The sequence below is a fragment of the Gambusia affinis genome, linkage group LG12 (assembly GCF_019740435.1).
Source record: "Gambusia affinis linkage group LG12, SWU_Gaff_1.0, whole genome shotgun sequence".
Classification (NCBI taxonomy): domain Eukaryota; kingdom Metazoa; phylum Chordata; class Actinopteri; order Cyprinodontiformes; family Poeciliidae; genus Gambusia; species Gambusia affinis.
Genome location: NC_057879.1, coordinates 18,059,743 through 18,086,682, shown reverse-complemented (window position 1 = coordinate 18,086,682; position 26,940 = coordinate 18,059,743). Strand labels below are relative to the sequence as shown.

The following is a 26,940-nucleotide window of genomic DNA, read 5'->3' as shown; positions in this document are numbered from 1 at the left end:
TAAGTGACGAGTTCAAAGAAAAAGATCCAAACTTTCACAACACAAAAGGTTTCACAAAGAAGCAAAGCACAATTCTCCAAACTCACAAAGCTAATTCCAGAATAATAGTTTTTATTTGAATTGCTCTCAGATTCACAGTTAGTTTCTGAATCATATTAGAACGTCCATAGAGGCTGAGCAACATTTTACTGTTCTTGGAGAAGTCCAAATCTCACAGTCAAGATCCAGTCATCACCACCTTCTTCCTTAAAGTCTGTTCAGACTTGCTTTTGAGACGGCCAGATGGTGTCCGGGTCCTGTGAGGCCGACAGAATCGGGCGTCTGAGCTGGACCTGCAGTGTTTCAGCTGGAATGTCTTCAGACTATGACAACCACCATCAGACATCTGAATTGGATGGACAGCCTTCCCCTTACATTTCCCAGCTCTCTGTGGAACAAAATTTAAAAACCTAGACTTTAGATGTTGAACAAAGTTGTGGACACCTTCTCTAAATTCTTTTGCAGAAATAAGTCAGAATTTTATGTATAACCAACATGCAGGGCATTGAAAGAGTACCTTTTGAGGAATTTCTATGCAGGGTTGTGTCTCACAGATCTGAGTTTCAGTCACCAGTTTGCACTTGATATTGTTGTTGGTCATCCTGGAGGAAACCCCATGACCACAGGATTTGGAGCAGGGTGACCAGGCTGTGGTCTGAGGCTGACATTTGACTCCTGTTTCAAGCCTCTTTCGATGATTCCTAAAAGCTAAAATTAACCCTTTAACAGGTCCCATTCTATTTTAACAATGTCAAAAACAGAACAATACTCACCTGTTAATTCTCGTCTCTGAACATGTGGAGGATCATTCTTGTTAGAAAAGTCACCATCAGATTGGTCTTGTTTGTAGTTTCGTCTGTGTTTCCTTGACCCAGACCTTCTTGTGTTTGTATCATCGAGGCAGGTGAGTTGTTCACAGCACTGTCCTTTCACATTAACCCTCCTCAGTTTTTTACAGCCCACTCGGTACATCAAAAGTTCACGAGTGCAAAGCGAGACGCACCCGACAGATCCATCCAGGCAGGTGCACTGATATTTGCAGTTTGGCTGGAAGATTTCCCCATTCTGGAACATCCTGCCATTGAACTCGCAGCTTCTCCCGTCTGATTTAGCTATTGAAAAGAAATGGGAAAGATTAGGTTCTGGGGGAGGTAACAGACATTTAAATTAGACCAAGTGAGGAGCAGAAGTCAGCATGCCTCGACAGATGCCAGGTGCAAAATCAGATTTGCCCCCGAAATTGCACTCCAGTCCCTTTGCAGTGTCGCACGGTTGAGTTTTGCTGCAGTTGTCATAGAGCTGCCGTGCACAGACCTTACAGCAGCTGCAGCTGTCCAGCATCAGACTCACCCCTGCTGCACAAACAGGAACGTCAGGAGGACACTGGCAGGCTTCTGGGCATGAGGCTGACACCTGAAGTGAAAGACTTCATCACTCTCCTAACAAAAAATCAATTATTATAAATAACTAATCAAACATCATGTATGAAGAAACAAGTATTACTTCCTCACCAGAGTTAAGCAGAAGGTCACAGCTACAAAGATCTTCCACATCTTCCCAAACCAAATCTACTAATCAGAATTGGCTAAAGCTGCCAGTGAGCTATTCCTATTAGACTCAATCCCCCTTTTATCAAGCAGATCTGACGTATGTAAAAGCAGAAGAGGTGTTCCAAAAGTGTGAGAGGAATGCTTCGCTCCCTGCCCTGCCATGAGCCTGGCAGCAGGAGGTTTCACCCTCCCTTTGAAAGAGGGGATCCAGGAAAACCTCTCCCTTTAGCTCTGTTTCAGTTTAATGGAAGCCTGGATGGTATTTCTTTTCTCACAGGGCAGAAAAAATAGGTAATTTTACTATCCCCTTTTACATTTATAGCTGGAATAAGCTATATTACGGTAGTCTCCTTTGACTGATTGATATTTCTGTATTTTCAGTTGTGGATTTTTTTTCAAGAAACTTATGTTAGTTTCACATCTTTATTTATTTTTTTCAGCTTTACACTACAGGGATTTTGATTGACAAAACATTATAGTAAACTGATAAACATCTTCCAAAAGAGAATTCTGTTATGTTATAATCAATGATCCTGATTATTTTAGACAAATAACTGAAAGAGTCTTTCTAATACAAACATACATGTAGGTTTATGATGGATGGAATGACTTGCAGAAGTATGTATTATTGGGTTTACGCTTGTGATTTTCCCAAAGCCTGATGCTGCCATTACTATGTTTCACTATGAGGATAGTCATTTCATTGCAAGGTGTAGTGAGACTTCTAATGGTTATATTATTACAAGGGCTTTCTTTTCATTGCATTCTTCCATTAACACCAGACTTGGGTTGTAGATTTTGTGTCCCAAAAACCCCCAGGGGAACTCCACAGCTCCACCAAGGGAACCCTGGTGAACTCTGGAGGATTATTAGATGAAGTGCATCTGATAAAATCTGATTTAACCTGATTTGATCTGAATTTCATTTGTGGTTGTCATTTTTCGTTGACAGTTTTCCTATGACTATTTAAATCTTTCCAACTCATACACTAATGTGAATTCACGGCCCAAGCCACATGTTACAAAGCGTTTCACATGTAACTTACAATTTGAGGTCATTAGAATGAGGCTTACCTGTGGGGTTGTGGTTGTTGCAGATTATTTGCTGCAAGAAGCTTTCTGATTATCTCAGTTGTGAATTATCTGAGCTTTAACCAAAGCACTGTGTGTGTTTGTGTGTGTAGGTGAGTACGCTTCTTCACATTTCCTGTGCAGCAGACTATCTCTTATTTGTTCTTGATCTGCCGCATACTATGAAGTTATCCATGCAGCATGCACTTATTACTGACACATAAAATATTCTACCATTAGTCCACACGTAGCCTCAACATCAGGGCACTACAAGTTCTGACATGAATACTGAAGGGAAGCTACATTCTTTTATGAGCAACTGAATCTTTGTCTTGGCTGGAGAATTGGCTAGATTTTGACTGCTTGAGGAATAGTGCAATGGGTCTTTGCATGCCAGTGTTAAAAGAGAAGGGTGGAATTCCAATTAGTCGCCCTTCAAGGTGTGAGGCGGATTAGCCTTTGTGTCAGTGTTTGACTTTCAAATTTAGCTTTCTGGAGTGATTGAAGCAGAGGAATTATTTATACTTTTAAGGGAGGACACCCGGCCCAATAAAATCAGAAGGGATCCCTGAAGCATTATACTTTTCAGAATGAACATTGCAAGGTCTCTTTGAAGCAGCAACACAAGAGGCATCTTGCTTCATCCACATCAAACAACGGAAATCGAGATGGAAAATATGTGTTTTCTTTTATTGGAAAGTCTGAGAACAAAAGGCTGAGGAGAGCAGACTGGCACTGTCTCGTTCTTATCTAACTGAGGTTGCAAAAGGCTTTTTTGAGTCAGTGCCAGCCCATAAAGAGCAAACAAGTGAGAGCTTGTTGCAGTCAATCATTGCAGCAATTTTCTCACTGTTGTGGTTTTGCAAGGGGGAATTCTCCTGCCAAAGATGTGATCTAAAGAATGTGCAGAACCATATTAGATAAAAGGAACATTGGATACATGACAGGCAGCTGGAGGATATGAAAAGACTTGAGATGTTCCCTTCCAACAGAGAAGCGTGTGATAATGCCAAGCCAAAGACAATGAGCCAATTAACAAACATATTTGGAAAAGTACAGCAGAGGATATTAGAAGTTAACTACTTTTGCCAAAAGCAGTCAGTAGCTCCTGAGAATTTTTAAACATGAGATGATGATAGCAGGATTTACTGAGCTCAGACTGTAAGACAGAAATTCAGAAAACATAAATTATGGTTTATAGGCCTGGAGTCACTTGTCACATTTGCTAAAAATCACAATTCATGAAGGTGTCAATTGTGCTTTAATTTAGCTATTACTGTGCAACAAGCAGAGGAAAATATCTGCAACTTGTTTTTTATGAGGTTTAAAATCCAAGATAAAATAAAGAAAATGCATGATTATCACACTTAACAAATGGAACCTCAGTTTACAGACACCAAAAACAAAAACAAAATATTTCAATCAATGCATTTATATACGAAAAATATGGAAGTTATCAGTTTTGATGGGGTTTTTTTCTGTTGATCGCCTATGCATTACTGGTTGGAGTTTATTAAAGAAAAACTGGGCAATGCCAGTCAATGACATTGTCTTACCAAGACACTGCAATGGCAAATTCTTGCAAACCAGGTTCATTCAGATAGAACATTTTGAAATTACTCAAGCAGACCCACAGTCATCTGAAGGCAAATGTAGTCTCATGTAGGGAAGTTGTTTGGTGGAGAAAATGGCAGCAAGTATTCAAACTGTTTCTTGCAAATGTGTAGATGTTTAATATCTACCACTACACTGCTGTATCCCATGGATATAAATCTTTTCATTTAGAAATAGAGCATAAAATCAGTAAAGAGGAGTAGCTGTTGACTTTCAATTGCTCTAAGTCCATAGTCTTGAATAAGGAGTTTATGAACTCCTGGAGAGAGATAGGATGGCGAAGTACAGATTCAGAGTATGAGTGATGTAGTGAAGATGCAAACATAAAGGAAACAAGAATGACCAAGTCATTCTTGATGTTAAAGGGCCTCATATGTCATATATTTATAGCATTTAAATGCATTTTTCTCCATGTGTCATTAGTGCTAAGCAACTGTTCTCAGTAGGTCTGAAAAACATTGTGAAATATCATGGTGGCTTTCTGGAAAGAAAATTATGAATATTGTTGTTTCTGTTGAGTGTTGCCATTTATGCTTTTTCCCCCCTAGAAAACAACTGAAATTGTGTCTGACCTTTCAACACCTATTTAAAGCTGATGCTTTTCTGTCACACTTTTTCTCTAGAAATGTTGGGTTATGACAACATTTATTACACCCTATGTTTCTCCTCAGCTTTAAATCACCACCTCTTCATGAAAAACCTCTCAGCAGGGCAACAAAAGGCTATCACCTCCTCTGCACTTGGATTGGCTTTCTGTTTGGGGATGGTTTTTGTTTGATAGGGTACAAACTGCATTGCAGAGCACAATAAAAATAAGTCATCGTCATATGAAAGAGCCCTTAGGTTGTGAAACATTTATATTAAAAGGAAATTAAATTAATTAATTGAATAATTTTGTGTTATCTGTGGGAGAAAACAAAATGGTATCTTGTGCTTGGACAAAGTCTTGTCATTAGAAAAAAATATATTTTATTTTATTTTATTTTATTTTATTTTATTTTATTTTATTTTATTTTATTTTATTTTATTTTATTTTATTTTATTTTATTTTGCATTTCTGGATAAATGGAACAGTTGTGAAAAGGCATCCGGCAGTGCCCTCCAGTGGTCTGAACGAGAGTAGCTTCTTACCTGCATTTTAAAACGTTTAAAAGTGAAAGATTTTTTTTTCACCAGCCCTGCAATCCAAGAAAGTGGGAACGTTTACCATTTACTGTTCATGAAGATGTTCATGTTTGAGTTTTTCTGACAAAAAATTGTAGTAGAAGGCCACATGAGAGTAAATGTGAAGCTTCTGTTTGTACTTCTCTCTTCTGGCGTCGACGTATTATAACCTCGACACAATCAGGAAGTCCGGGCGTTTTTCCTTCGTGATTGAGATAGAAAACTTTGATAGAAAGCGAAAGGGTCTGATTTTAGCGATTAGTTATGAGGTGTCACATCTTTTAAGGGTCGCCGATCATTTATTGATGTCGTTTATTACACTGTTTTAAACACGTAACTCACTATTTGGGTCGTCGTTGTTCACCCGGAACACCTGGATTTTGATTTAAGAGAGATGGATGTTTCTCACCTCACTGAAGATGAAATGGCAGAGATAAAGAAAGACGTGAGTATGATAAATAGGTGATCAGCTGGCATCAGAATAAAAAAGTTTTTGAAAACGAGGTAAGCGGCGTGGAAACAACTTGTCTGGCACAGTTTGTGAGCTTTGTTTGGATTTAAAGGCCCGTTAAATGAGGAAATACTTCACCACACCCTCTGTGTGTGTTCATGTAAACACCCAGTCCTGTCAAAAAGATAATAAATTGAAATACACTGCACATTATCAGTTAAATATAGCGTTAGAAATGTTGTCAGGGGTGACTGTTAGGATTGTTAACTATAGGGCTTTTCAAATGTTTCCATACCTCTTAGACATTTCCATAACTGTTTTCATTTCAACCACATAGTTCTGTGAATTTTATTGGGATTTTATGGAATAGACCAACACAAAGTAATACATACTTGTGAAACTGATGGAAAATTATATATTTGTCTTGCCCTTGCATAATAATAACAGCTTGCTACTGGAATCAGGTCTGGGCTTTGACTGGACTATTCTAGCACATCATTGTGTACATCACAGTGTACATCATTCCATTGACCTGGCTGCATAGGGACAGAAGGTCAACCTATGACCCAGACTAAATCTTTTCTGCCGTGGCTGAAGAACGGCAACCCTAGAGTATGATACCGCCACCTCATTATTTATTTAGATTTTTGCATGGAGGTAGGAGTATTTATATTATTTTCCCAATCAATAAATAAGCTTAGCTCCAGGTTCAGGACCTCTGAGATGTTTGAAACTGGATAAATATTTCCTGACCGTTTTGTCTAGTGTCTGGTTTGTGAGCACCCAGTTGACAGAAGGCACAAGAAACGCAAAGAAGCTTTCTGCTATCTTGTAAACATTTACATAACCCAGTGGAAGTGAGAGTTCAAGGTGGTTATTGCTCTGTGTCCCAAATCAGATATTCCTTTAGTAAAAGTATCAAACAAACTTTGTTGTTGGTAAAGCAATAAAAATGGTGCTGCAGAGAAGGTAGAAGAGAGGACATGAAAGTTAAAAATCACCCAAAAGTGGAGGCCAAAAGTTTCCATTTTCATTTCATTTGACCAGAGCAACTTCTTCCATGCGTTTATCATGTCTATTTTATGCTCATGGCAATTTAGAAACAACAAACAAAAATATTTCAGCAATGGCTTTCCCCTTCCATAGAGTCCAGATTTATCAAGTTCATAACCAATAACTGTCCTGTCTGCAGCTCTTCTAGAGTTATCATGGGCCTTTTGGTTGATTCTCTGATCAACCAAAAGGCCCATTCCATTGGGCCTAAACCAACAGGCCTAAACCTGGCCTGTTGGTTTAGGAGGGTGGCCATATTATAGCAACACTCTTTTCAAAGCTTGGGATATTGTTTTATAGAGTAACCCTGCTAAACCTCCACTTCTTTTTTCCTGACCTCTCTGCTGTGTTGCTTTATCTTCATTATGCTGTTTGCTCACAAATGTTCTCTGTGATCTGTGGGGCCTTCACACAACAGCTGGATTTATAATGAGTTGACCACTAAGATCCCACACAAAGTTATGAATTGATCTGCTTTGTTGTTAGATATTATTTTTGTCCGGTTTCATTATTTCTCTCATTCCCAGGTGCTGACCAGACTGCGGCATTACCTCTGTGACAAGATCAGAGCAGACCGCCACCTGGACTACCTGCGTGCCCGGAGGATCCTGACCCGGGACGATGCGGAGGAGATAAGCTGCCGGACCACGCAGACCAAGAGGACAGCAACGCTGCTGGACATCCTGGCTGAGAACCCTCGGGGTCTGGACGCACTGATTGACTCCATCCGGGAGATGCGCTCCCAAAACTTCATCATCACTAAAATTACAGATGAAGTGCAAAAAGCAAAGAACGAGAAGATCGAGTCTCTCAGAGGTGAGTTGGTTTTTGCAATGATCAAATGTGTGAAATGTTCTTTACCCACTCTTCTTTATTGTGTTCTTTGTCAATCAGCTGTGGGGGCTTCCAGTTCGTCCTCTGACAGCAGCTTCAGCACTCTGACCACAATGGCTGACCTCCCCAACACCTTTTCAAATAACTCCACCCTCCTGTTCCACCCAGATGGGGAGCGAAGCCCTTCCACTTCAGATCTAGCCAGCTCTCTCAACATGTCTTCGTTACAGAAGTGCGGAGACTTGCCCTCCGCGGCCGGGGCCAGCCTCGGTGTGGCACCTTCCTCGACCTCCTCCAGCCTCCCCAAGCCAGGGGACCCTGGGGCTCCTCCGCTGCCAGACGAGGTTATGGCAGAGTCGCCCTCCAACATAGACACCACGTCACCGGGGTGCACCAGCAGTGGAGGAGATCCTAATTTCCAGCCTCTCCGATCGCGCTCGCTCACCCCAACATCACACATCCCTCAGTTCACTTCTCTGTAGGACACTTCTCATCCAGGGACAGACCGTTTAATTCAATAAGCACATCCACTGTCTCTTCCTGTTACTCGTGCCTTTCATTGGCAGAACATGGTGTACATGAAACTACATGTTACCACTAGGCATGGGCCGCTGTGAGGTTCTCATTATGCTACCTACTCAAGCATTTTGAAATTTTTAACATGATCTAAGTACTTTGATGTAGACAAATAATTTTACCATCATATGCTGCTAAAATAATGTAACATGTTAATGTTTCATTCCTTGTTATTTTGATTTTAATACATAATCTTGGGTAGAAATATAGAATAAACACCTGCTAAAATTAGATGTAGTTTTCAAGTGCTTATGTTACACCTTTTTGCAGTTTCCTTTTTCGTACAAGAGTGCAGTTTTAAATCCTTTTTACTGTAAAAAAAATATATTTTTACTGTAAAAATCCCTTAACGCTTTTTACTGTAAAAAAGTGATTCCCCACCATGACCGGACATGTTTTATTGCCACTGAGATTATCTAAGAGCTGGCAAATCTGGCTTTTCTTGCAAGCAGCCTTCATTCAGCTAAAGGCTGTGAGCAGCAACAGGTGGGGGTGGGGAAACAAATCTCTGCACTCATAGCCTGAGAAAACCTCATACACTCAAACACTTTATCTGGTGCTAGATTAAAAGGATTTTGAATTGAAGGAGAAGTCTGTGTACAAACTTTTGTCATGTCTTGATAGGATCCCTTTACTCCTCAGACCTTATGGGGTTCCTACACAATCTGAAAAAATATGCAATTTTATCTCAGTATTTTCCAGGTCTAAAATATAGTGGAAAAAGAAAAAGGGGTATGGAAGAAAATGTGCATTTTCAGATTAAATTCTCTTGTCTGTTTTTTGATCCTCCTTCCTTCCTCCCTTCTCTATCGCCTTCATTCCTTCCTTTCTTCCTTGTGTCCTGTTTTCCACCTTTCAAACTCCCTCATTTAAATCATCCTTTGATTTTAACCTTGTGTCCTGGTTTTCTCCCTGCTTCCTTTAAATAACTTCTTCCCTCGCTTATCCCTCCTACTTTATTTTCTCTTTTGTGTCCTTGGCTCCCTCCGTCCCTCTCTTTTATCCCATTTTTTCTCTTTCTTACAACCTTGTGTCCTGTCCTTTATTTCCTTTTTCTTTTTATCCTTCTTGCTTTCTTTTTTTCTTTCTTGTTTCCTCCCTCCCTTTTTATATCCCTTCTAATTTTTTCCTTCCATCCTTGTGTCCTACCTTCCCTTAACGCTTCTACTTTCTTTCTTTCTTTTCTTCCCTGTACTTCTTCTCTCCCTCATTTTCTTCCTTTTTCCTTGTGTCATTCCTCCCTTAATCCATTATATCATTCTTCTTTTCTTTATTTCTTCCTTGAACCTTAGCGACTTTTGGCTTTACTCAGTCACCAAAAACTCAGGTTGCTCCTGCCGTTTCTCTGGCAGTGAATTAAAAGAATTTTATTTGCAATGTAGGAATGGTATGATGGGAATTTTTAATAGTTTTATAAACTGAGTTTTCTAAATATCACCAGATTTTTATAGCAGTACATGGCCCATGCCTAGAAATAACTACTAACTACTCCGGTCCATGTTTTCCTAATGAAAATGAAGGTATTTAGCCTTATAATGTGTGTGTATTTTGGACTCTGGCACCACAAAATATTTTTTTCAGTCTACATATATTTAAATGTTTTAACACAAAAATATATGTAAATATGTTGTCCAAATGAATTGTGCTAGTGAAAAATAAAAAATTATAAATTACAACCAAAGAAAATGTTCCAACTACAAACATTTAATTTGCAGTAGTTCCAATTAGCATAATGTCATAAATTCCACCCTTTATGTAAAAGGCTCAGAAAATCTGAGTCACTAACAGAACCCTTGTTTACTTTTTCTTCTCATATTTGAGGTGTGATTTCTTCAGAAATTGTTGGGTGTGAAAACATGGCAGCTGCAGTTTATTTGATGGAAGAGGTGTTTCCTGTTGTTTCTGTGCATTACTGAAAGTGAACAAGAATGTATGTCACAGTTTCTTCACTACAAGCCTACAGTCATAAAACCCAATGTGAATAATTAATACCCTTCTTTCTTGCAGATCTTTGTATATGACTTGTATATGTTGTATCCTAAATATTTAATAGGATCAGATAGTGGGTTTTTTTCCCCTCCAATATGTGGTTCATAAACCAGCTGTGTGGCAGACAGTGACGGTTTTTACATATTGGTGCTTTATAGGCTGAAGGACTAGGGACACTTCTTCAGTTAATTAACTGTCACTGGCAGAAATACATAAATAAGTCTATGTATGTCTGTTTTTCACTTCTCTCACTGAGGGAGAAGTTCGTCAGCGAGAGAGGTTTTTCACTTCTCTCGCTGAGATAAAAACTATGAAGCAAAACAAAACAAAATAAACAATTACATAGCTTATCAGAAACCTTAAGACTTAATCCATATGTCTTGGTTTTATGCTTTACCTAGAGTAAGGTGGCCCGAATGGCAAGAAAACAAAAACAAATATTTTTTGCGTGTGTGTTTCTTTACAATAAAAGGCTTGACAAGTACAACATGGTGTTCCAAAGAATCTTTTTCAGTGTAGAATTGTTCAGTAAATATGTGTAATTTTGAAAATGGGGTACTGAGCTCTACAACGGGCAAGAAGAAGAAAAAAAATACATTAAAAATGGACCCTGACTTAGTCCATACTTGCTAACTTACTTTAGCAAGATTTGCAAAAGTTCTCAACTTACTTTTGCAAAATCTTGCTAAAGTAAGTTAGGGTCCATTTACTTTTAATTTTTTTTCTAGATGTCCATTGCAGGGCTCAGCAGTGATGAAATGCAGTCCAGACATCTTTTTTATAAATCATCAGAATTGCCATTAAAATTGAGCTAACTCTTAAGCTGTGAACCAGAAACCTAGAAAAATGTTTTGTAACATTGCACATACTACAGAGAGTGCCCATCTTAATTCACTGGACAATCAAACAAGTATTAGAAAACTTCAGTGTTACCTTTTTGTTTTTGCCTCCTTGCTATTCCTCAGGTTTTGCTCCCCTAGTTAGAAAACCATTTAACCCAAATGAAAAACAGTGACTGGTAGCAGATTCATCCTATTGGTTACAGTGATGACAGACCAGACATCATTACTGTCCGTTTTTTATGGATAATAGTATTCCTTTATGATGCAAAAAGCTGAAAAGAACCAAAAAATGAACGAAAGAAAAATATGCAAAACTAAAATAACGCAAAAAAATGTTTAGTTTTTTTTTTTTTTTTACATCTCAAAATGTGTTTATTATGTTTTTGGTAGTTTAGATTTGAAGTATTTTGGTTACTTTATTTAATTAAGCAATTTCTCCAACCTGTACTTGATTAGTTTCTGGTTGTGCTGAGTCTGACACTGGAAACTTTTTTTTTGTCTGTTGTGGAAAAACTGGAACAACACAGAGGAATGACAGTCACTGCAGTGAAGACTGCTGTGACACACTGTAACAAGCTGCTTTTTAAAAATCACACATAAGCCCCACTGGATGGACGATTGCTCTCTGGATCGTTGGTTCTCATCAGGTATTGCAGGTCAACTTTATGATTTTATTCAAATTATTCTGTAGACATGTTAATAATCAATAGATAATTAACTATCTCTGGTGGAAATGCATAGAAATAAGTCACAACCGCAAGTTTTATTGGGTTTCATAGCTTTCATAGCTTTCAATCTTTTTTGCTTGTTGTAACAAGTTTTATGCCAAATGTACATTTACCAATAAGATTATAAATCAACTAATTTTTTAAAGAATCTTTTAAAATTTGTACTTTAGCTTTCTCCCTTGAGTTTCTGTCTGTGCTGCAATGATCCACCATGACACTAAATTAAACATAAGACATCTGTCGCTATATGTTTATGTCTATAGTATATGTTAAATGTTCTTATGAAGAAAGTTTATATTTCTTATGAAGAAACATAAACATTCAGCCAAGACAATAACATGTAGCAAAACCAGTTAGATAAACATCAGAATGACTGGAATGGCTGAACAGGGTTTCTTAAAATTTACAGTGTACTCTGTGCTTTGCGGTCTTCTACTCTGCTTTATCTGGTGCTCTCCAGTTTAATGGCGGAATCTGAGCAGCTGTTGACCCAGAGGTCAGAAGGGAAGAGGCCCAACGGACACTGCAGATGGAGCACTCACTCCCTGGATTCAAAGGCGGTGGAGGATTTCAGGAGGAGGCTAAAGTATTTTTTTATGAATCCATGCGAGAAGTACAGAGCCAGGGGTCGGAAACCATGGAAACTCATGTTGCAAATACTGAAAATTGTCATCATCACAGCACAGGTGGTATAACATATTTTCTAGTTTTGTTGTTTTATTTAACTGGCATAGATGTGTTGCTCATCTTACTGTCTAATTGTTACAGCTGGTCTTCTTTGGCCTGAGCAATGAAATGATGGCCACATTCAAAGAGGACAATCTAATGACATTCGAACACCTGTTCCTGAAAGGATTCAAGGACCACTGGCAGGGAAACTACGCTCTTTATACTAAAGCCGACCTGTATGATCATATCTACCACATCATCAACACGGTAATGAATATGAAAGACTGCTTGGGGTTTTTTTTGTAACGTTGTATTAACATTGTGTTCCACTCCTCTTCTCAGTACACCAATCTTCAGAACCTGACTTTAGGAAATCATGCATATGGGAAGATTGATGGCAAGTACACCCCGCTGTCCATCTGTCAACTGCTTTACAAAAACAGCACCATTGATCCAGAGAGAGACACCTTCTACATTGATCCACACATTGATGCAGGTACAGAAATCAAACCTGCTGCAGGCTCAGTGCTTTATCCAGAACATCTAGAACCTTGCAGAATTATTCAAACAAGTGAACTGTTTTTTTACACAGCAATCACAAGTACAGAGCATTTTGCAGTAATTTTATATGGCATACCAATTGCTACATAAAGTAGCAAGTAATTTGAAAAGTAGGAGTAGCATGTTAGACAGTTTCAAAGATTATTTCTAAGAAAAACTGGAAAGTGTTGCATGCATGTGTAATGTTATTTTTGCCCTAATCTTGGCAAAATAATTCAAGCTTAATCAGACTGAATATGAAAAACAATTTTCAAGCTATGCCTCAGACAGAAATCTAAATTGAAGTCTGGACTTTGACTGGGACATTCTAGCACATAAATATGTACTGGTTTTTAGTAGTCTGTTGTTTTCTAATGCTTCTGTTTGCTGTGTCCCTAACATGACTTATAACAAACATCAAAAGGCTGTCTTTTATTAATCAGCTTTTTATTTGCCAATCTCCCTTAAAGGTCAGGCGTGTGGAGTGTTTTTATCAAATCTGACTCAAAGTCAGGACTGGAAAATAATCATAATGTGGCGTTTCATGTGACACAAAAAGAGGAAATAACATATTTAGTTAAATTAGTGTTGAATTCTTATTCCTATTTCACTGCTGTGCTAGCTAATGACATCTTTAAACACATTCTTCCTCCCCTTTAGAGTGTATTTCCATATTCCCGCCAACATCTCTTGATAATACTAATCTGGAAAAAAACCTCAACTTCTCTGTAGATTTCAAAAGGTAGGAAACCCAAAGCTGATGTTAAACCAGCTGACAGCAGTGATGTCTGCTGATTGCATGTCTGTGTGTTCAGGCTTGTGTCAGTTAACATCAACTTCACTCTGAAAACCATCAATCTGCAGACCGTGAGGCACCATGAGCTACCAGACTGCTACGGTTTCCACATAAAGGTTGGCGAAAACATCTGATAACTGAAATACCATCATATAGGAAATGTTAGGAGTCTAGACGGATCTACAGACAAAGCAATAAATTTTCCATTTACCTTATTTTAAAAAAATCTTCTTTAACCCTTCATCACTTTTAATCATTAGCCTTTTTAGTGTTTTATATTTGCATTTTATGAATTAATGATTGAATTAGTGAATTAATTAAAACTTTAAGCATGTCCCACACATTTGAAGTGCATAAAAATTGTCAGTATTTTTCCTCACACACAGATCATATTTGATAATTGTGCACACAGTGGAAAGATAAAAGTGAGTGTCAAAAATGATGTTCGAATTCATGAGTGCGAAGACTATAACGTAAAAGACGCCTGTAAGTTTTTACCCGCAACTTATAAAATAAGATGCTTCCATTGCTTATTTAGGATGCAGAATAATACATAAAGTAGGAATAAATTACCTGAAAATTGTTGCTCTGGTTTTGCAGCTGGGAAAATTGATTATTTCGTCTTGATGTTTGATTCCTTGGTCATCTGCGCCTGTTTTGCCTCCCTCACTCTCTGCATGCGATCTATTGTCAAGGGCATTCAACTCCAGTTTGTAAGTTAAAGAAAGTTGATCTACTTGCAATGTTTGCTGTTGTAAATGTCAGTCATAGTATTATTTGAACAAAACTCAGTTAAAATCCCAACAACATTTAGCACCATATTAATAGGAATGGTGGTAAGACAGATTGAATAAATGAGTCTTATTTATACATAAAGAAACACATGGGTTACTAATTCAAATTTCTAGACACTCTAATCAATATAAAAATATAAATAATAATTTCCAAAAATACTTTGGTTGTATATCTTTTGTAGGAATTGGTTGGGGTAATAGTAAGTGTGCCACAATTTTGTTATGAAAAAAGTATTTTTATATATCTTAACTAGAATCTGCAATAAGTTTTTAGGGTATTGTATTAGATTAAAAGACAAGCTCATTAGAAAAAAAATCAATTAATATTTCTTTCCTTTCTAACAGTGTACTGTTTTCTTGTATCCAGGAGTTCAAAATTTTCTTCCAAACCCACTTTAATAAATTGGTGACTTGGTCAGAACGCATGGAGTTTGTGAATGTCTGGTATATATTTATTAACATCAGTGACACGCTAACCATCACTGGGTCAGTGATAAAAATAGGAATACAAACCAAGGTTTGCATGATTTTTATTGTTACATACTATGAGCAATTGTTAGAAACTTTCAAAGAGGGGGTCACAAACCTTTAATGCAACTTATCGCTCTATAGTTCCTGACCAACTATGATGTCTGCAGCATCTTACTTGGAACAGCCACCATGCTGGTGTGGATTGGTGTTATTCGCTACCTTGGTTACTTCAAGAAATACAATGTAAGAGCCTTCTCCTCAGTTCTGGATAATATATTCTGTCCAGAGAACCTAAAACAACGCACTTCCGTTCAGATCCTAATCCTAACCCTGAGGGCTGCCTTTCCTAACGTTATCCGGTTTTGCTGTTGCGCTGCCATGATCTACCTTGGATATTGCTTCTGTGGTTGGATTGTCCTTGGACCTTATCATGACAAGGTAGGAATAATTCACTTTATGGGTGTGATGAATGGGCCTGATCCTCAATTAATCACCAGATTATTATCCAAAAACTATTTTATTGTTTTCATTTTTCAGTTCCGAACATTTAACAAAGTGACAGAGTGCCTCTTCTCTCTCATTAACGGAGATGATATGTTTGCCACCTTCGTTAATATGAGAGACAAGAGCTACATGGTGTGGCTTTTCAGCAGAATCTATCTATACTCCTTCACATCTCTCTTCATCTACATGGTGCTCAGCCTGTTCATCGCCCTCATCACAGACACCTACGAAGCCATCAAAGTCTGTTTCTGCTGATATTTTGTAAATAGATTGCAAATGTACAATGACATTAAGGTCTTCTTGTTTTCATGTGACATGCTCCTGTTTTGTCTTTTGTTTTTTTGTTTTGTTTTTCTTGTTAGCATCATCAGAAGGACAGCCCACCAGTGTCTCTGCTTCAGGCCTTCATAGCAGAATGCCATGATCAGCCTGAATTTGGACAATATCGATGTGATGAGGAGTCTTCAAGCTGCTGTTTTTCTCCATGAGGCTGGTTTCAAAGAATTGCAAGGATGTAGAGTTAACTTTGAGGACAAAGTTGTTGCATATGAAGGTCTCTGGTAGTAGCTGGTGATAAAAGTGTCTGGAGGTATTTTTCAAACTGCCCTGTATAATAGTGTAATGCAAAGGAGAAGTTAGATTAGCCGCAGTTTCCTAATTTAGTTGCACAAAGACCTGTTTAGAAACCAGTACAACAATGTATTGTAAAAGGATGCTTGCCATCTTTGCCGTCTTAAAAAAAGGGTATTCTGTATTTTAGTCATACATTTTGGGGTTGTTAAAATTTATGTCTGAGTCAATGTTGACCACTGTTTTATTCAGCACTCTGTTGTCTTTAACCTCATCAAGTCCAAGGATTTCTAGCAAGTTTTTTGGGACCAAAAATGACATCAGGAAACTCTGATCCAACTCCTCATAGATATTTTCAACATTTATACTGTGTCTCTGTGGAGAGATCTTGCACGAACTGTTGTAATACTCCAAAGCAAGAGGGATTATATAGATGTTAAGCATGGAGAAACTTTGTGTGGTCTTTGTTTTCTCTAATTTATAATTACTAAAGGACGCAAGTTATATTCAAGGTCCTGGTTCTGTTTTCAAGAACCAGGACCCGGACAGACTAAGAAGTGTAACCACTTCTTTACCTCCTTGGTAAAGTTCACTCTTGGGTTTTAGAAAGAAAGCTCTGACTGATTGTCATACGTCTGATTCAAGAGCAGATGTATGCTCTTGAACACGTCTGAGCAAAGTCACCCAAAACTTTGGGTGACTTTGGTGACTCACCCAAGGGATCGTGAGATTGGTTGGCCAGTTAATATGTGTTTTGTGGAACTTGAGAAGGCTTACAACCATGTCTCTCAAGGCATTTTATTGACATCTTACACTGGGCATAAGATGGTGAAACAAGTTTCCTCCATAGTTTGATTGGGCCCTAATTGTATAAATAAACAATACTCATGCATTTATTAATCTGTGTGCTATCATTTTGTACAGCGCATACACTAAATGTGACATTTACCCCATCACCACAGGGGGGCACTGCAGTTCTTAGAACCACACATGAGGGTTGAATGGAGATCATCCATCCGTCCATTGTCTGTACCTGCTTATCCACACAGGATTACAGGCTGGGCTTCATTTAGAGGCCCAAATGGAAATAATATGTACTGTAAATGGTAAATATTATGTATTACATATACAGTTTTTATTTTTAAGGTGCTTTAGATATAAAGACTATATCTAAGACTATATCTATATAGCCCCAGACTATACAGATATTCTCTGGGGTTTCTTTGACGCACCAGATTGTCCGTGAATGTTTGCGCTGTAATATGATGTTATTATACAATACAGGGTTACACCAAAGGTGGCGACTATCTCCTGTCACCACGAGGGGGCATTGCTGTACATTTCTCCTTTAGATACCTGACAGCATTTTCATCTGCATAATCATTCACCACCGCATATCTTTGTCCAATGTACGTCTGGCACACTGGTTGCTTAACTACGTTTCCTCCAATAAGAAAGCAGTTTAGTTGGACGACACCAAAACGATAGTCTTGAAAAGAGAGAGAGAAAAAAAACCACAGCTGCTGCAGAACGCAGAGTGGAACCTGTCGGTTGTTATCTCCGTTGGCTGAGTTAAGGTAGTGTTTGTATGTTGTTTAACGCTTTTAGCAGGCTGTAGACTGAACTCGGTTTCAAAGCTGCAGGTGTTTTTTAATGCAATAAGGTCTCAATAATCAAAGCCTCACCACCAAACTTGGGAATGTTAGTTGACCTATTTCACGCCCTACATGAGTGATTGTGTTTATGATATTGGCAACGAACGAACAAACGAACTTGTTGAAAGGGGGACGTTAGCTACTGGTTTAGCGTATAAAATTACAATAATACATCATAACCGCTTGGCCATCTCAAATCTAAAGTTAGGGGAAATGACCCTACTGTTTTTACTTAATAGCCTTCCTAACTCATCACTGTTAAACGACTACACGTGTTTAAGTCGTAATTTAGTCAAGTTAACTGGCCATGTTACGTTTTGTCACCCACTGTGTTCTCTGAAGATAAAGTTCTATGTATGTGTGTTTTCTGGCTCAGCTTGATAAGAAAGTAAGTTATTTGAGCAGTACTTGCGCGCATACACTGTTATCAGCCAATTTTCTCTGCGTTCCTGAACACCAATGCAAGTTTTCTCGTTTGTTCACACTCACGCAATGTACATTGTCGCTGTAAACCAATGGGAGTGGCTGTGGTCGTGTCTCTCTGACTCACCCTAAATTTCCAGGACATTTTTGTAATTATTACCCCGAAGGTCTAAAAGTTTAATATTAATTTAAAATAGTTTTAAAAATAACTCGCACGTTCCACTTCTGACTAGTATTATACACTGATTAAGCATAACTAAAACCACTGATGGAGAAATGAAGAACTGATTATCTCTCCAGCATGACAGTAAGTAAACATGCTCTCAAGGTTGTGTTGTTAGGAAAAGTTGGTAATCATATAGCTTTGAGAGAGTTTTCTGCTTCCCATTCTTCAGTCTTGAACCTACAAAAACTAAGTAAACAGGTCTGGTTGATTATTGTTTAAGCTCAAGATTATTATTATTTTTTTGGACCATTAAGATTTTTCCTTTTTATAGTGCATGCTTTGCACAATAAAAATTACATGGCATATGAAACATGGCATATATTACATGGCATAGTACATCAACCAAGCTGTACTATGGCAGAAAGGGTAAGCCAGCAGAAGCAGTGTGATGTTTTGCAAGAAAACCTTGAGATGTTCCAAAGAATGTAAGCATCCATGTATGTATGCATGGATGCTTGCATATCACAACAGATATGTTATTAATAGGTAATATATTTGATAAAATATTCAATATACTAATTACTTACTGAACTTTGATCCAGAGATGCTGGGAGATGTAGGCAAAGGAAAAGCTTTAGCCACTCAACTTTTCACAGTGAGCTAAGCAAGGTGAGTGGCATCAACTAAGTCACTGTCTCTGGTAACCAAGCAACAACCTGAAAGTTGAGTAACTTTTGCAGCAGGAGGTTGAGGTATTGCTATCATGCTTCTTCATAACTTCTTAAAAATAAAAAGTGGCATAGAATGAAAACTGGATAAAACGGTAAAAGTAGCTCTATCAGTGTGGCAGTAGTTCAGATATTTAAAACAAACAAAATAAAACAGATCAGTAATTATCCATCAACAATTATTGACATTGTCCAGCCCTGTGTGTTTGTTACTTTGGCACTTTCAACCTACCTAAGCAAACTGCAGATGGTCTCTCATGGAAACTGTATTCTATGATGGTCGTGGCCTTGTTGGACTTGATAATGTGCACAAAGAAAAATGTTCATACTTTTGCACAAAGAAATTGTTGTTCAGGAATGCTTGGAGGAGCACAAAGAGAGTTTGGCTTGGCCTCTTGTTTTCCCTTATTTTATTTGAGCACCTATGGGACATTGTGGACAAATAGAGCCCATCTTGCAAGTTGATGGCTTAAAGCACAAGTGTCAAACTCCAGTTCTGGAGGGTCACTGCCCTGAAACTTTTAGATGTGCCTCTGCTGCACCACACCTGAATATAATAATTAGGTTATGAGCAAGGCTCTGGAGAACTTATCTACTCAAGAAGGAAGTAATTAGGCCATTTCATTCCAGTGTTTTGTACCTGTGGCACATCAAAAACTGCAAGACAGTGGCCCTTGAGGACTGGAGTTTGACACCCCTGACTTAAAGGATCTACTGCTAACTGTTGCTGTAAACCAGTGGGAGTGGTCACATTCCCCCACTTGTCGAGACTCTTTTGGCAACTACGGAACAACACTGTTCGGCAAGTGGTTATGTTATGCGTGATTGATGCATTATTCCTTCTAAACCCTGTCTTGAGAATAAAATCAGCCTATTCCTTTGCCATTGAAATACCAAGGGCTGACATGGGATTGTATTCCAATCTCAGTATAAAACCCCCTTCCAGGGAAATCTGTCAAATAATCCTGTGTGGCTGAAGCATTAGCACAGATTATTGCTGGTCCGTTTAATGGTTTGAAGCTGTTTTGCAGGGCTCTGGTCCAGTGAGATCTTTTGATCGACCGCCTGACTGCTCATCTATCTCAGTGCTGATAACTCATGATCTCACGTCCACGGGTCCCAACATTTCTGTGCAATGGGGGAGTGGAGGGCAACTAATGCATATATGGGTAAGTTTCTTTAATGTGCTGCAGTATTTCAGGAATAGACAGGCCCATTTGCCTGTTCTTTTTTTAGTGTTCTGCATTTGGTGACCCACATTTTTGTTATTTATAGAATCAGCCTAGTTGATTGGAGAAGGCACAATAGATGCAGTGTACTAACTATTCCTATGTTTTCTCTCTGTTCTCAGAAGACCCTGAGATCTCGAGCATATCACATGTGACGATGTCTCCCTCAAGACATAATCATGTGCCGGTGTACTCTTTGCCCTTGTCCAGAAGCTCCTACAGTGTAATAAGTGCCTTTTGCACTGAAGATAATGTTCCTCAGGGCATTTCATACCTAAATCAAGTATGAAAATGTCAAGGCTCATTGTGTTTTGTGATTAAGGTTCAATTAACATTAAGATCCCACAAAGAGGGAATTTCTAATTTTCAAGGTGACAAACCAGTTTCAAAGTGTCGCAATTTAAATGAAAGTTACAAAATGTTTTTCTTAAAAATCTTTAATTATTTAAGACCTACCGTAATACAGTTCACTACCAATAAAAGGCAAAAGTAAGCCATTGCACATTTTCACACAGTATTTAGGAATATATATATATACATTTCATCCAACTTGATCAAACCTTTTAAATGGTATTATGCCTCAAAATACTTGAAATACAAGTCCTATGGAAAATGTTTTGCAATAAACTCCAAATATAATTAATTTTTTTGGCTGCCTTAAGGAAATCCACCTTAGACTTCTATATAGGTGTAGGCGCAATAGTTTGGGAGTATGACTTTATGACATAATACAAGAAATGCTTAAACCTGCTTTCAAACAACAAATTGTACAACAGCAAAGAAAACTGTAAAAATCTATTCTTTTGGATACTACTGCTACTACTTTTTGGATAATTCTTTTGAACCTTCTCAAAGTTTAGTTGAGGCCTCCTAATAAGGTTTGACCTGTGAACACTAATTTATGAAACAAACGATCGATCATTTAATGATGCATTAAAGAACTCGTTTATCTTTCCAGGAGCTTGCCGTGCTCGGCCTCTCCATGTGTATTGAGGCCAGCTCATCAGAGGGAGCGAGCCTAAAAGCGGTGCCAGTTCTAAATGCCATGTATGAATTGCTCCAAATCCATAAACGAAATATGTGTGCTTTAGAGGAGATGGAGAAGGAACAGCTGAAGAAGCTGAGCACCTTAGAGCATATTCAGATAAGCAATTCCAGACTAAAGGCAAGTATGTATGGAACTTCCATTAATTTGACCTTTTACATGTGCATACACAGATTTGAAATGACTTGTAATTATTCACAGTCACAACATGTGGATGGCTTAAACTTTTTTGCTTTTGCATTTGACATTGTCTCTAGCTGTTGATACCTTTGTTAGTTTTGCAACAGTGTCTTATTCTGAAAATGTTTGGGGGGAAGTTATAGAATTTAGTTTTTGTAATGGCTTCTTGAGACATGGTGAACATGGTAGTGTTTCTGAGTTGGCCTCTGTGTCGAGTCAGAGTAATAAGCTGATGGACTGAAAAGCAAAGCCAGAATTAAGGAGCTCAATTGGATTTCAGGGTTTCAGGCCTGATCTACTTGTTGAAATTTTGGTTTTGTTTATTCATCCACTGATGAATAAACTAAGAAACCAGATGTTCAGGGACTCAGTCAAGGTCATTGAGTTCAATATTCACTCAAGACTATTCAGTTTGACGATGTGTTTAACTGTTTTGTGAGCAACTTGCCTATTGTTTAGTTGGAGCAACTGCTTAGTTTTCAAATTGCACAAACCAGTTTTAGGGTGGAGGCTTTTGGCTCGAGAAAGAGCTCTTGTAGAATTACCCCTATTGTTTTGTTTCTGATTTTTCTTCAGGATCAGTTGGAGTTGTCAATGAGGGAGAAGTCGGGACTGCATGAGACAGAGAGGCAGCTTCAACTAAAAATAAAAACTCTACAGAGCTGCCTAAAGACTGAAAAAGAGGAGGTACTGTTGAACATTATTACTTGCTTTTAGTAGTGAAAGCCTGACCAGGTTGTCTCCTCAAATCTCGACAGGTTCAGAAGCTCCAAAGCATTATTGCTAGTCGTGCCTCTCAATATAGTCATGATGCCAAGAGAAAAGAGAGGGAAGCTGCAAAACTGAAGGAACGCCTCAGTCAGCTGTTGGTTGACAGAAAAGAAAAGAAACTAGGTAAATCTGCTAATCTTTAAGGAATTGTGTGTAAAAACTTTTTAAAACCAGGAACTATTAGTGCTTTATTTTATTTTTTTTCATAGCTATTGATGTTCTGAATAGCTTGGGGCGATCGGATGGAAAAAGGAGTATGTGGAAGACGGCAAAATTGTCAGCTAGGTATTGTAGAAACCAAATCCCAGATAACTGTTTTATTTGTGGGACATCTGTAGCCTAATTGCATGCACAACTGTCATTCTACAGCCATGAGAGTGAGATGTATAAAACGTTGCTCGGAGACTATGAGATGAGTCGGAAGGCTTTGATTTTGGAAAATGCAGAGCTTAAAAAAGTCCTCCAGCAGATGAAGAAGGAGATGATGCACATTCTGGCTCCACAGCAGCAGTCCAGCAGCGGAGCTGCTTCTGATGACAGCCAGGAACAGGTTTGTAAACCAAACATTTGTAGAACCCATTTCACCTGGTAGAAAAGGTGCGACCATGTCAGGATTGTAGCCTACCCTACTTTTACACATCTTCATGGAAGTTATAACAGCTTTGTGATGCTTCAAAACATTGACTTTGTTTTCCTTAAGACACTTCTAACTAATTTTAGTCCATTATTCTTCTGGAAGACCCATTTCTACCTGAGCTTTAAATATTGCTTCGATATTGCCACACTTCTTTCCCTCATGATGCCGTCTAGGTTGAAAAGCACACCAGTTTTTTTTTTGTTTTTTTCATGCAGTGTATGCAAGCATCTGATTTTTACTATAAGTTCTCAAAGACTAAATAAATGTATTGTCTGGTTTTACCTGATTTGCTTTGTTTTATTCAAGGTTGAGTCAGATGAAGAGAAAGCAGGAAACGCAAGCAGGGAAGCGTTGGACCATTCTTGTGAACTTGCCAGGGAGCAACTCCTCAACAGCATCCGCCAGCAGTGGAGGAAACTGAGAAACCATGTAGAAAAATTAGACCAAGGTAAAGGTGTTACTATATCATTTTCTCTATGCTGCTTAATCTTTTTTACACCATATTTTGATTTATTTTGGCTTGTTTTTTTGTTGTTTAAAATGTGAACATTTTTGTTCATTGTCATGCAAACATTTTAGTGACCTTGAAATGTTAAAGTAATAACCACAAGCTGCAATGTATTTTTTTGACAAGCATAAAGTAGTGCACCATTTTTAAGTGATAGAAATGGATAAATTGTTAAAAATCTTATATTAAAAAATATGCATTTGAGAATTCATATTTTGTCGAGTTGATGCTTTTCAAAAACCAGATTTTTCTGTAGTTTCAGCCACTAGTCTTTTGCGAGATCTCTACAGCTTTTATTTAGTGACTGTTTTTTTTTTTTTTAACCCATTCTTTGAATAATAACTGAAGGTCAGATCCTCAAGTCTTGCCAGAGATCCTCGTTTAGCGCTGGACTTCAACTTTAACACATGAATAGGTTGTGATAGAAATATTTAAAGGATGGTAATTGCTTCATGCTAGGAAGAAAATTTTGAATAATTGGTTTTCTGTTGTCTTAGCCTCACAGGTGCAGAATCAGGTGGAGTCCAACAAAGAGACTATACCTTTGGAAACTCATGAGGATGAGATGGAGAGAATGAGGCAGGAAGTCCAGCAATGCAGGGAGTTCATTCATGCACAGCAGCAACTTCTCCAGGTCAGTATCGGCTAGTTTAAATGCAAGATCAAGTCTGTCAAAGGTGAAGGTTAATGTCTTAACTTATTTTTTAATTTTATTTTTTCATTAGCAACAGCTAAACACATCATTTGATGATGAGACAGCAGCTCTCCTTAACGACTGCTACACCTTGGAGGAAAAGGAGCGTCTCAAAGAAGAATGGAAACTCTTTGAGGAGCAGAAGAAAAACTTTGAGAAGGAAAGAAAAAACTTTACTGAGGCTGCTATTCGATTAGGACGAGAAGTATGTGTCGTCATACATCATTTTAACTTTAAGTGGTGGAATTACTTTTTTTTTTTAATTAAAAATATTTTGTATTCCACAGAAAATGGCCTTTGAGGAAGACCGTGTTGGATGGCTTAAGAATCATTTTTTGAACATAACGCCATTTACAAATCGCAGGAGATATTCCTCATCAGATGGTCAAAGTGCCTTATCAGTTAGTAAGTATCTTTAATAAAAATGTTAATTGAAGAAAAAACTGTCATGAATACAATCATTGAACAAAGTAAGATTTTAATTATAAAGTGATAATTACCAACTCCATACAGGTTATAAGTATGGCAAAGTACATAAAAATATCTGAATTGATGTCCTTAAACTTTCCACTAAATTGAAGAAATTATTTTAAAACAACTGAGTACACGTTATGTTGTTTCATAGTTTAAATAACAAAATCTAGCATGCATAACTTAAAACTATCTTGTTACACTGTATTATTGACTTAGACATTTTGACCCAGACGTCTTTGTATTTGCTCATGTCTTTTAGTTGTGACTTGCTAGTAGTTGTCTTTGCACCACTCTCAGTTTGACCACATTGTGTTCATCACATGTGGTTTTAAGGGTTGTAAAAATTATATTCCAGACACCTTGTGCCATTTCATACCACAATCAAGTAACTATGTTGCCTCCAGTAGTTACGATAATGCTGTATATATAAAAAATAACTTCCACTTTGGCAAAAGAGACAAGTAGCTAAGCACGCCCTCACTGTTTGAACAAGTTGAGCAACAGCAAGGTGCTCTTAATTAAATTCGATTATTTTACCCTTTAACTGTCACCCCAAATATTGTCACATGCGGGTCAATGGTGACACCGGCGTCCTCATGGCAGTTAAGGGATCTCTAGCAAGTCTGAGCATGTCTATACAAGCACATGTTTTACTTTTAACAGAATGCCAGCAAGGAAAGATTTTAGGAGTGTATTGAAGGTATTTCTGCCCATTAATCTCCTAAGAGTTTAATAAAACATAAGAGTTCATAATTTGTCGCAGGGAAACATTTATGCCAGATTTTAGTCTCATCAGGGCCAGTGCAGCTTCACCGAGACCATCCATTGCTTAGTTAAGTTTCCAAAGATTTGAGAGGTATGCACAGATTCTAGCAAAGACCCAAGTTAGCTTATTGAATATAAACTTGAGGGAACATGAACAAATACTGTTGATTTTATTCATGACTTGACCCAGATCTTGTGAGCATCTGTGACACTGATAAGATTGTACCTCAAGTAGAGCTGCACATCTTATTAGAATACAACAGCTGTCATAATATCACAGTAGCAAAGAACTGTGGATTCAGTAATAATTCACTTCCCTGTCATTTCAATTGCCACACATTCATGGTCTACATCTCATTAAAATACTGGGTCATTTGAGTGGGCTCTGACTCTTGATGTGCAAATTGATTTATATTTTAGTAACTGAGGTGCTAAAGCTAATGTAGAGTAGTGAGAATGTTATGCTGAAGGATAAAGTAATGGTTTTTATCCATTACTTTACTTTTGTTTGGCAATAGTATCCCAACTACAAGTTCTGGTGACATTGTCCTGCCGCAACCTTAAGTTTATGAATATGTCATTACAGATTTCTTCTTTTGTTTTTTTTTCTTTCTTTTTTCCTCATATTTCTTACATGGCAGGAAGCGAACCAGAGGTTAGGATGTCTTCTGCAAAAGCAAAGCAGTCCAAGTCGCCAACCTATACTACATTCTCCACTCCTAAATCTTCACGAAGTTCTCCTGTGCCATCAACAACTGAACTTTACAGGACTCTCCGCCTCTTATCAGACAGCAGGTGCTTATGTTTGTGTACTCATTAAGTGTACTATTTTAGTAATACTTTGTTTCCTTTCACTACAGCTTAAGCTCTCTTGCTGAATCACAAATTACTATATAATCTCACCGGTCTACTTCTAATTTCAGTTGCTCCAAACATTCAAATCGGGGACGCTGGCTTGAGACGAGTACCGTAGAAGATGGACACCCTCAGATCAAATCTAATCTCCAAGCTTGCACTGGTGAAATTAGTATTTTTACTTTTGGTGAAGATCACAGTGTCACTTAATCGGGGTGTCACTGATGCCTTCCCCACCCCGCTCCCTATTCTGAACACTAGCATTGACTTATTTGCTCTGACACAAGTGATGAATTAATTTTCTATTGATACATGGATGATGGATCACTCACCAAAGCTGATTAAATAAGCACTTTAAAGAGTTCATTTTTATTTTACAAACTGATCAGCACTGAAATTTTAGATTGTAAGATATATTTATGTATATGGTGAGTTAAATGTTTAGAATTTTGGAAGACGAAGTCTGTAAATTGTAGGTTTTAATAAAATGGGGTGAATGAAAGTATTATTTATACTTCTGCCACAATAAAGCTTTTCTTTTCCCAATGTTTCATTT

The 26,940-nt window shown here is 37.9% G+C and overlaps 4 protein-coding genes across 10 annotated transcripts; 3 read left to right on the top strand and 1 right to left on the bottom strand.

The window, feature by feature from the left end:
• Window positions 1-105: 105 nt before the first annotated feature.
• LOC122841056 (CCN family member 1-like) lies at window positions 106-23,501 on the bottom strand. 2 transcript variants are annotated; one of them, XM_044134007.1, is made up of 5 exons: window positions 23,371-23,501; window positions 1,239-1,452; window positions 813-1,151; window positions 557-747; window positions 106-427 (listed from the first exon to the last, which is right to left on the bottom strand). In XM_044134007.1, the coding sequence occupies exons 2-5, from the start codon at window positions 1,378-1,380 to the stop codon at window positions 218-220; spliced, it is 882 nt and encodes a 293-aa protein (XP_043989942.1). In that variant the 5' UTR covers window positions 1,381-1,452; window positions 23,371-23,501; the 3' UTR covers window positions 106-217. The 2 variants fall into 2 exon arrangements, with proteins under 2 accessions (XP_043989942.1, XP_043989941.1); XM_044134006.1 differs by lacking the exon at window positions 23,371-23,501 and adding an exon at window positions 1,551-5,307.
• Window positions 5,362-8,582, top strand: bcl10 (BCL10 immune signaling adaptor). Its single transcript, XM_044134008.1, has 3 exons — window positions 5,362-5,882; window positions 7,469-7,757; window positions 7,836-8,582. The coding sequence occupies exons 1-3, from the start codon at window positions 5,832-5,834 to the stop codon at window positions 8,255-8,257; spliced, it is 762 nt and encodes a 253-aa protein (XP_043989943.1). The 5' UTR covers window positions 5,362-5,831; the 3' UTR covers window positions 8,258-8,582.
• On the top strand, window positions 10,679-17,154 carry mcoln3a (mucolipin TRP cation channel 3a). Of its 4 annotated transcripts, none has more exons than XM_044134000.1 (12): window positions 10,679-11,829; window positions 12,371-12,596; window positions 12,679-12,846; window positions 12,922-13,075; window positions 13,780-13,861; window positions 13,935-14,031; window positions 14,302-14,401; window positions 14,516-14,628; window positions 15,077-15,226; window positions 15,322-15,423; window positions 15,496-15,924; window positions 16,047-17,154. In XM_044134000.1, the coding sequence occupies exons 2-12, from the start codon at window positions 12,375-12,377 to the stop codon at window positions 16,170-16,172; spliced, it is 1,743 nt and encodes a 580-aa protein (XP_043989935.1). In that variant the 5' UTR covers window positions 10,679-11,829; window positions 12,371-12,374; the 3' UTR covers window positions 16,173-17,154. The 4 variants fall into 4 exon arrangements, with proteins under 4 accessions (XP_043989935.1, XP_043989937.1, XP_043989938.1 ...); XM_044134002.1 differs by having other exon boundaries at window positions 10,679-12,596; window positions 15,496-15,618; window positions 15,718-15,924; XM_044134003.1 differs by having other exon boundaries at window positions 10,679-12,596; window positions 15,496-15,618.
• On the top strand, window positions 17,666-26,932 carry ssx2ipa (synovial sarcoma, X breakpoint 2 interacting protein a). 3 transcript variants are annotated; one of them, XM_044133996.1, is made up of 14 exons: window positions 17,666-17,831; window positions 20,258-20,395; window positions 20,578-20,738; window positions 21,414-21,620; window positions 22,257-22,367; window positions 22,439-22,574; window positions 22,661-22,736; window positions 22,821-23,001; window positions 23,395-23,536; window positions 24,094-24,230; window positions 24,322-24,495; window positions 24,578-24,695; window positions 26,171-26,324; window positions 26,453-26,932. In XM_044133996.1, the coding sequence occupies exons 2-14, from the start codon at window positions 20,362-20,364 to the stop codon at window positions 26,592-26,594; spliced, it is 1,773 nt and encodes a 590-aa protein (XP_043989931.1). In that variant the 5' UTR covers window positions 17,666-17,831; window positions 20,258-20,361; the 3' UTR covers window positions 26,595-26,932. The 3 variants fall into 3 exon arrangements, with proteins under 3 accessions (XP_043989931.1, XP_043989933.1, XP_043989932.1); XM_044133998.1 differs by having other exon boundaries at window positions 17,678-17,831; window positions 20,581-20,738; XM_044133997.1 differs by having other exon boundaries at window positions 17,779-18,639.
• Window positions 26,933-26,940: the final 8 nt, after the last annotated feature.

Coding starts and splice junctions, on each gene's coding strand:
- LOC122841056 (XM_044134006.1), bottom strand. CDS start 1,592: ATGTGGAAGATCTTTGTAGCTGTGACCTTCTGCTTAACTCTG. Junction 1,453..1,550: donor TGACCTTCTGCTTAACTCTG/GTGAGGAAGTAA, acceptor CTTTCACTTCAG/GTGTCAGCCTCATGCCCAGA. Junction 1,152..1,238: donor TGCACCTGGCATCTGTCGAG/GCATGCTGACTT, acceptor TCTTTTCAATAG/CTAAATCAGACGGGAGAAGC.
- bcl10 (XM_044134008.1), top strand. CDS start 5,832: ATGGATGTTTCTCACCTCACTGAAGATGAAATGGCAGAGATAAAGAAA. Junction 5,883..7,468: donor TGGCAGAGATAAAGAAAGAC/GTGAGTATGATA, acceptor TCTCATTCCCAG/GTGCTGACCAGACTGCGGCA. Junction 7,758..7,835: donor GAAGATCGAGTCTCTCAGAG/GTGAGTTGGTTT, acceptor TTTGTCAATCAG/CTGTGGGGGCTTCCAGTTCG.
- mcoln3a (XM_044134000.1), top strand. CDS start 12,375: ATGGCGGAATCTGAGCAGCTGTTGACCCAGAGGTCAGAAGGGAAGAGG. Junction 14,629..15,076: donor AGGGCATTCAACTCCAGTTT/GTAAGTTAAAGA, acceptor TCTTGTATCCAG/GAGTTCAAAATTTTCTTCCA. Junction 15,227..15,321: donor AAATAGGAATACAAACCAAG/GTTTGCATGATT, acceptor ATCGCTCTATAG/TTCCTGACCAACTATGATGT.
- ssx2ipa (XM_044133996.1), top strand. CDS start 20,362: ATGGGGGAGTGGAGGGCAACTAATGCATATATGG. Junction 23,537..24,093: donor TGTAGAAAAATTAGACCAAG/GTAAAGGTGTTA, acceptor CTGTTGTCTTAG/CCTCACAGGTGCAGAATCAG. Junction 24,231..24,321: donor CACAGCAGCAACTTCTCCAG/GTCAGTATCGGC, acceptor TTTTTTCATTAG/CAACAGCTAAACACATCATT.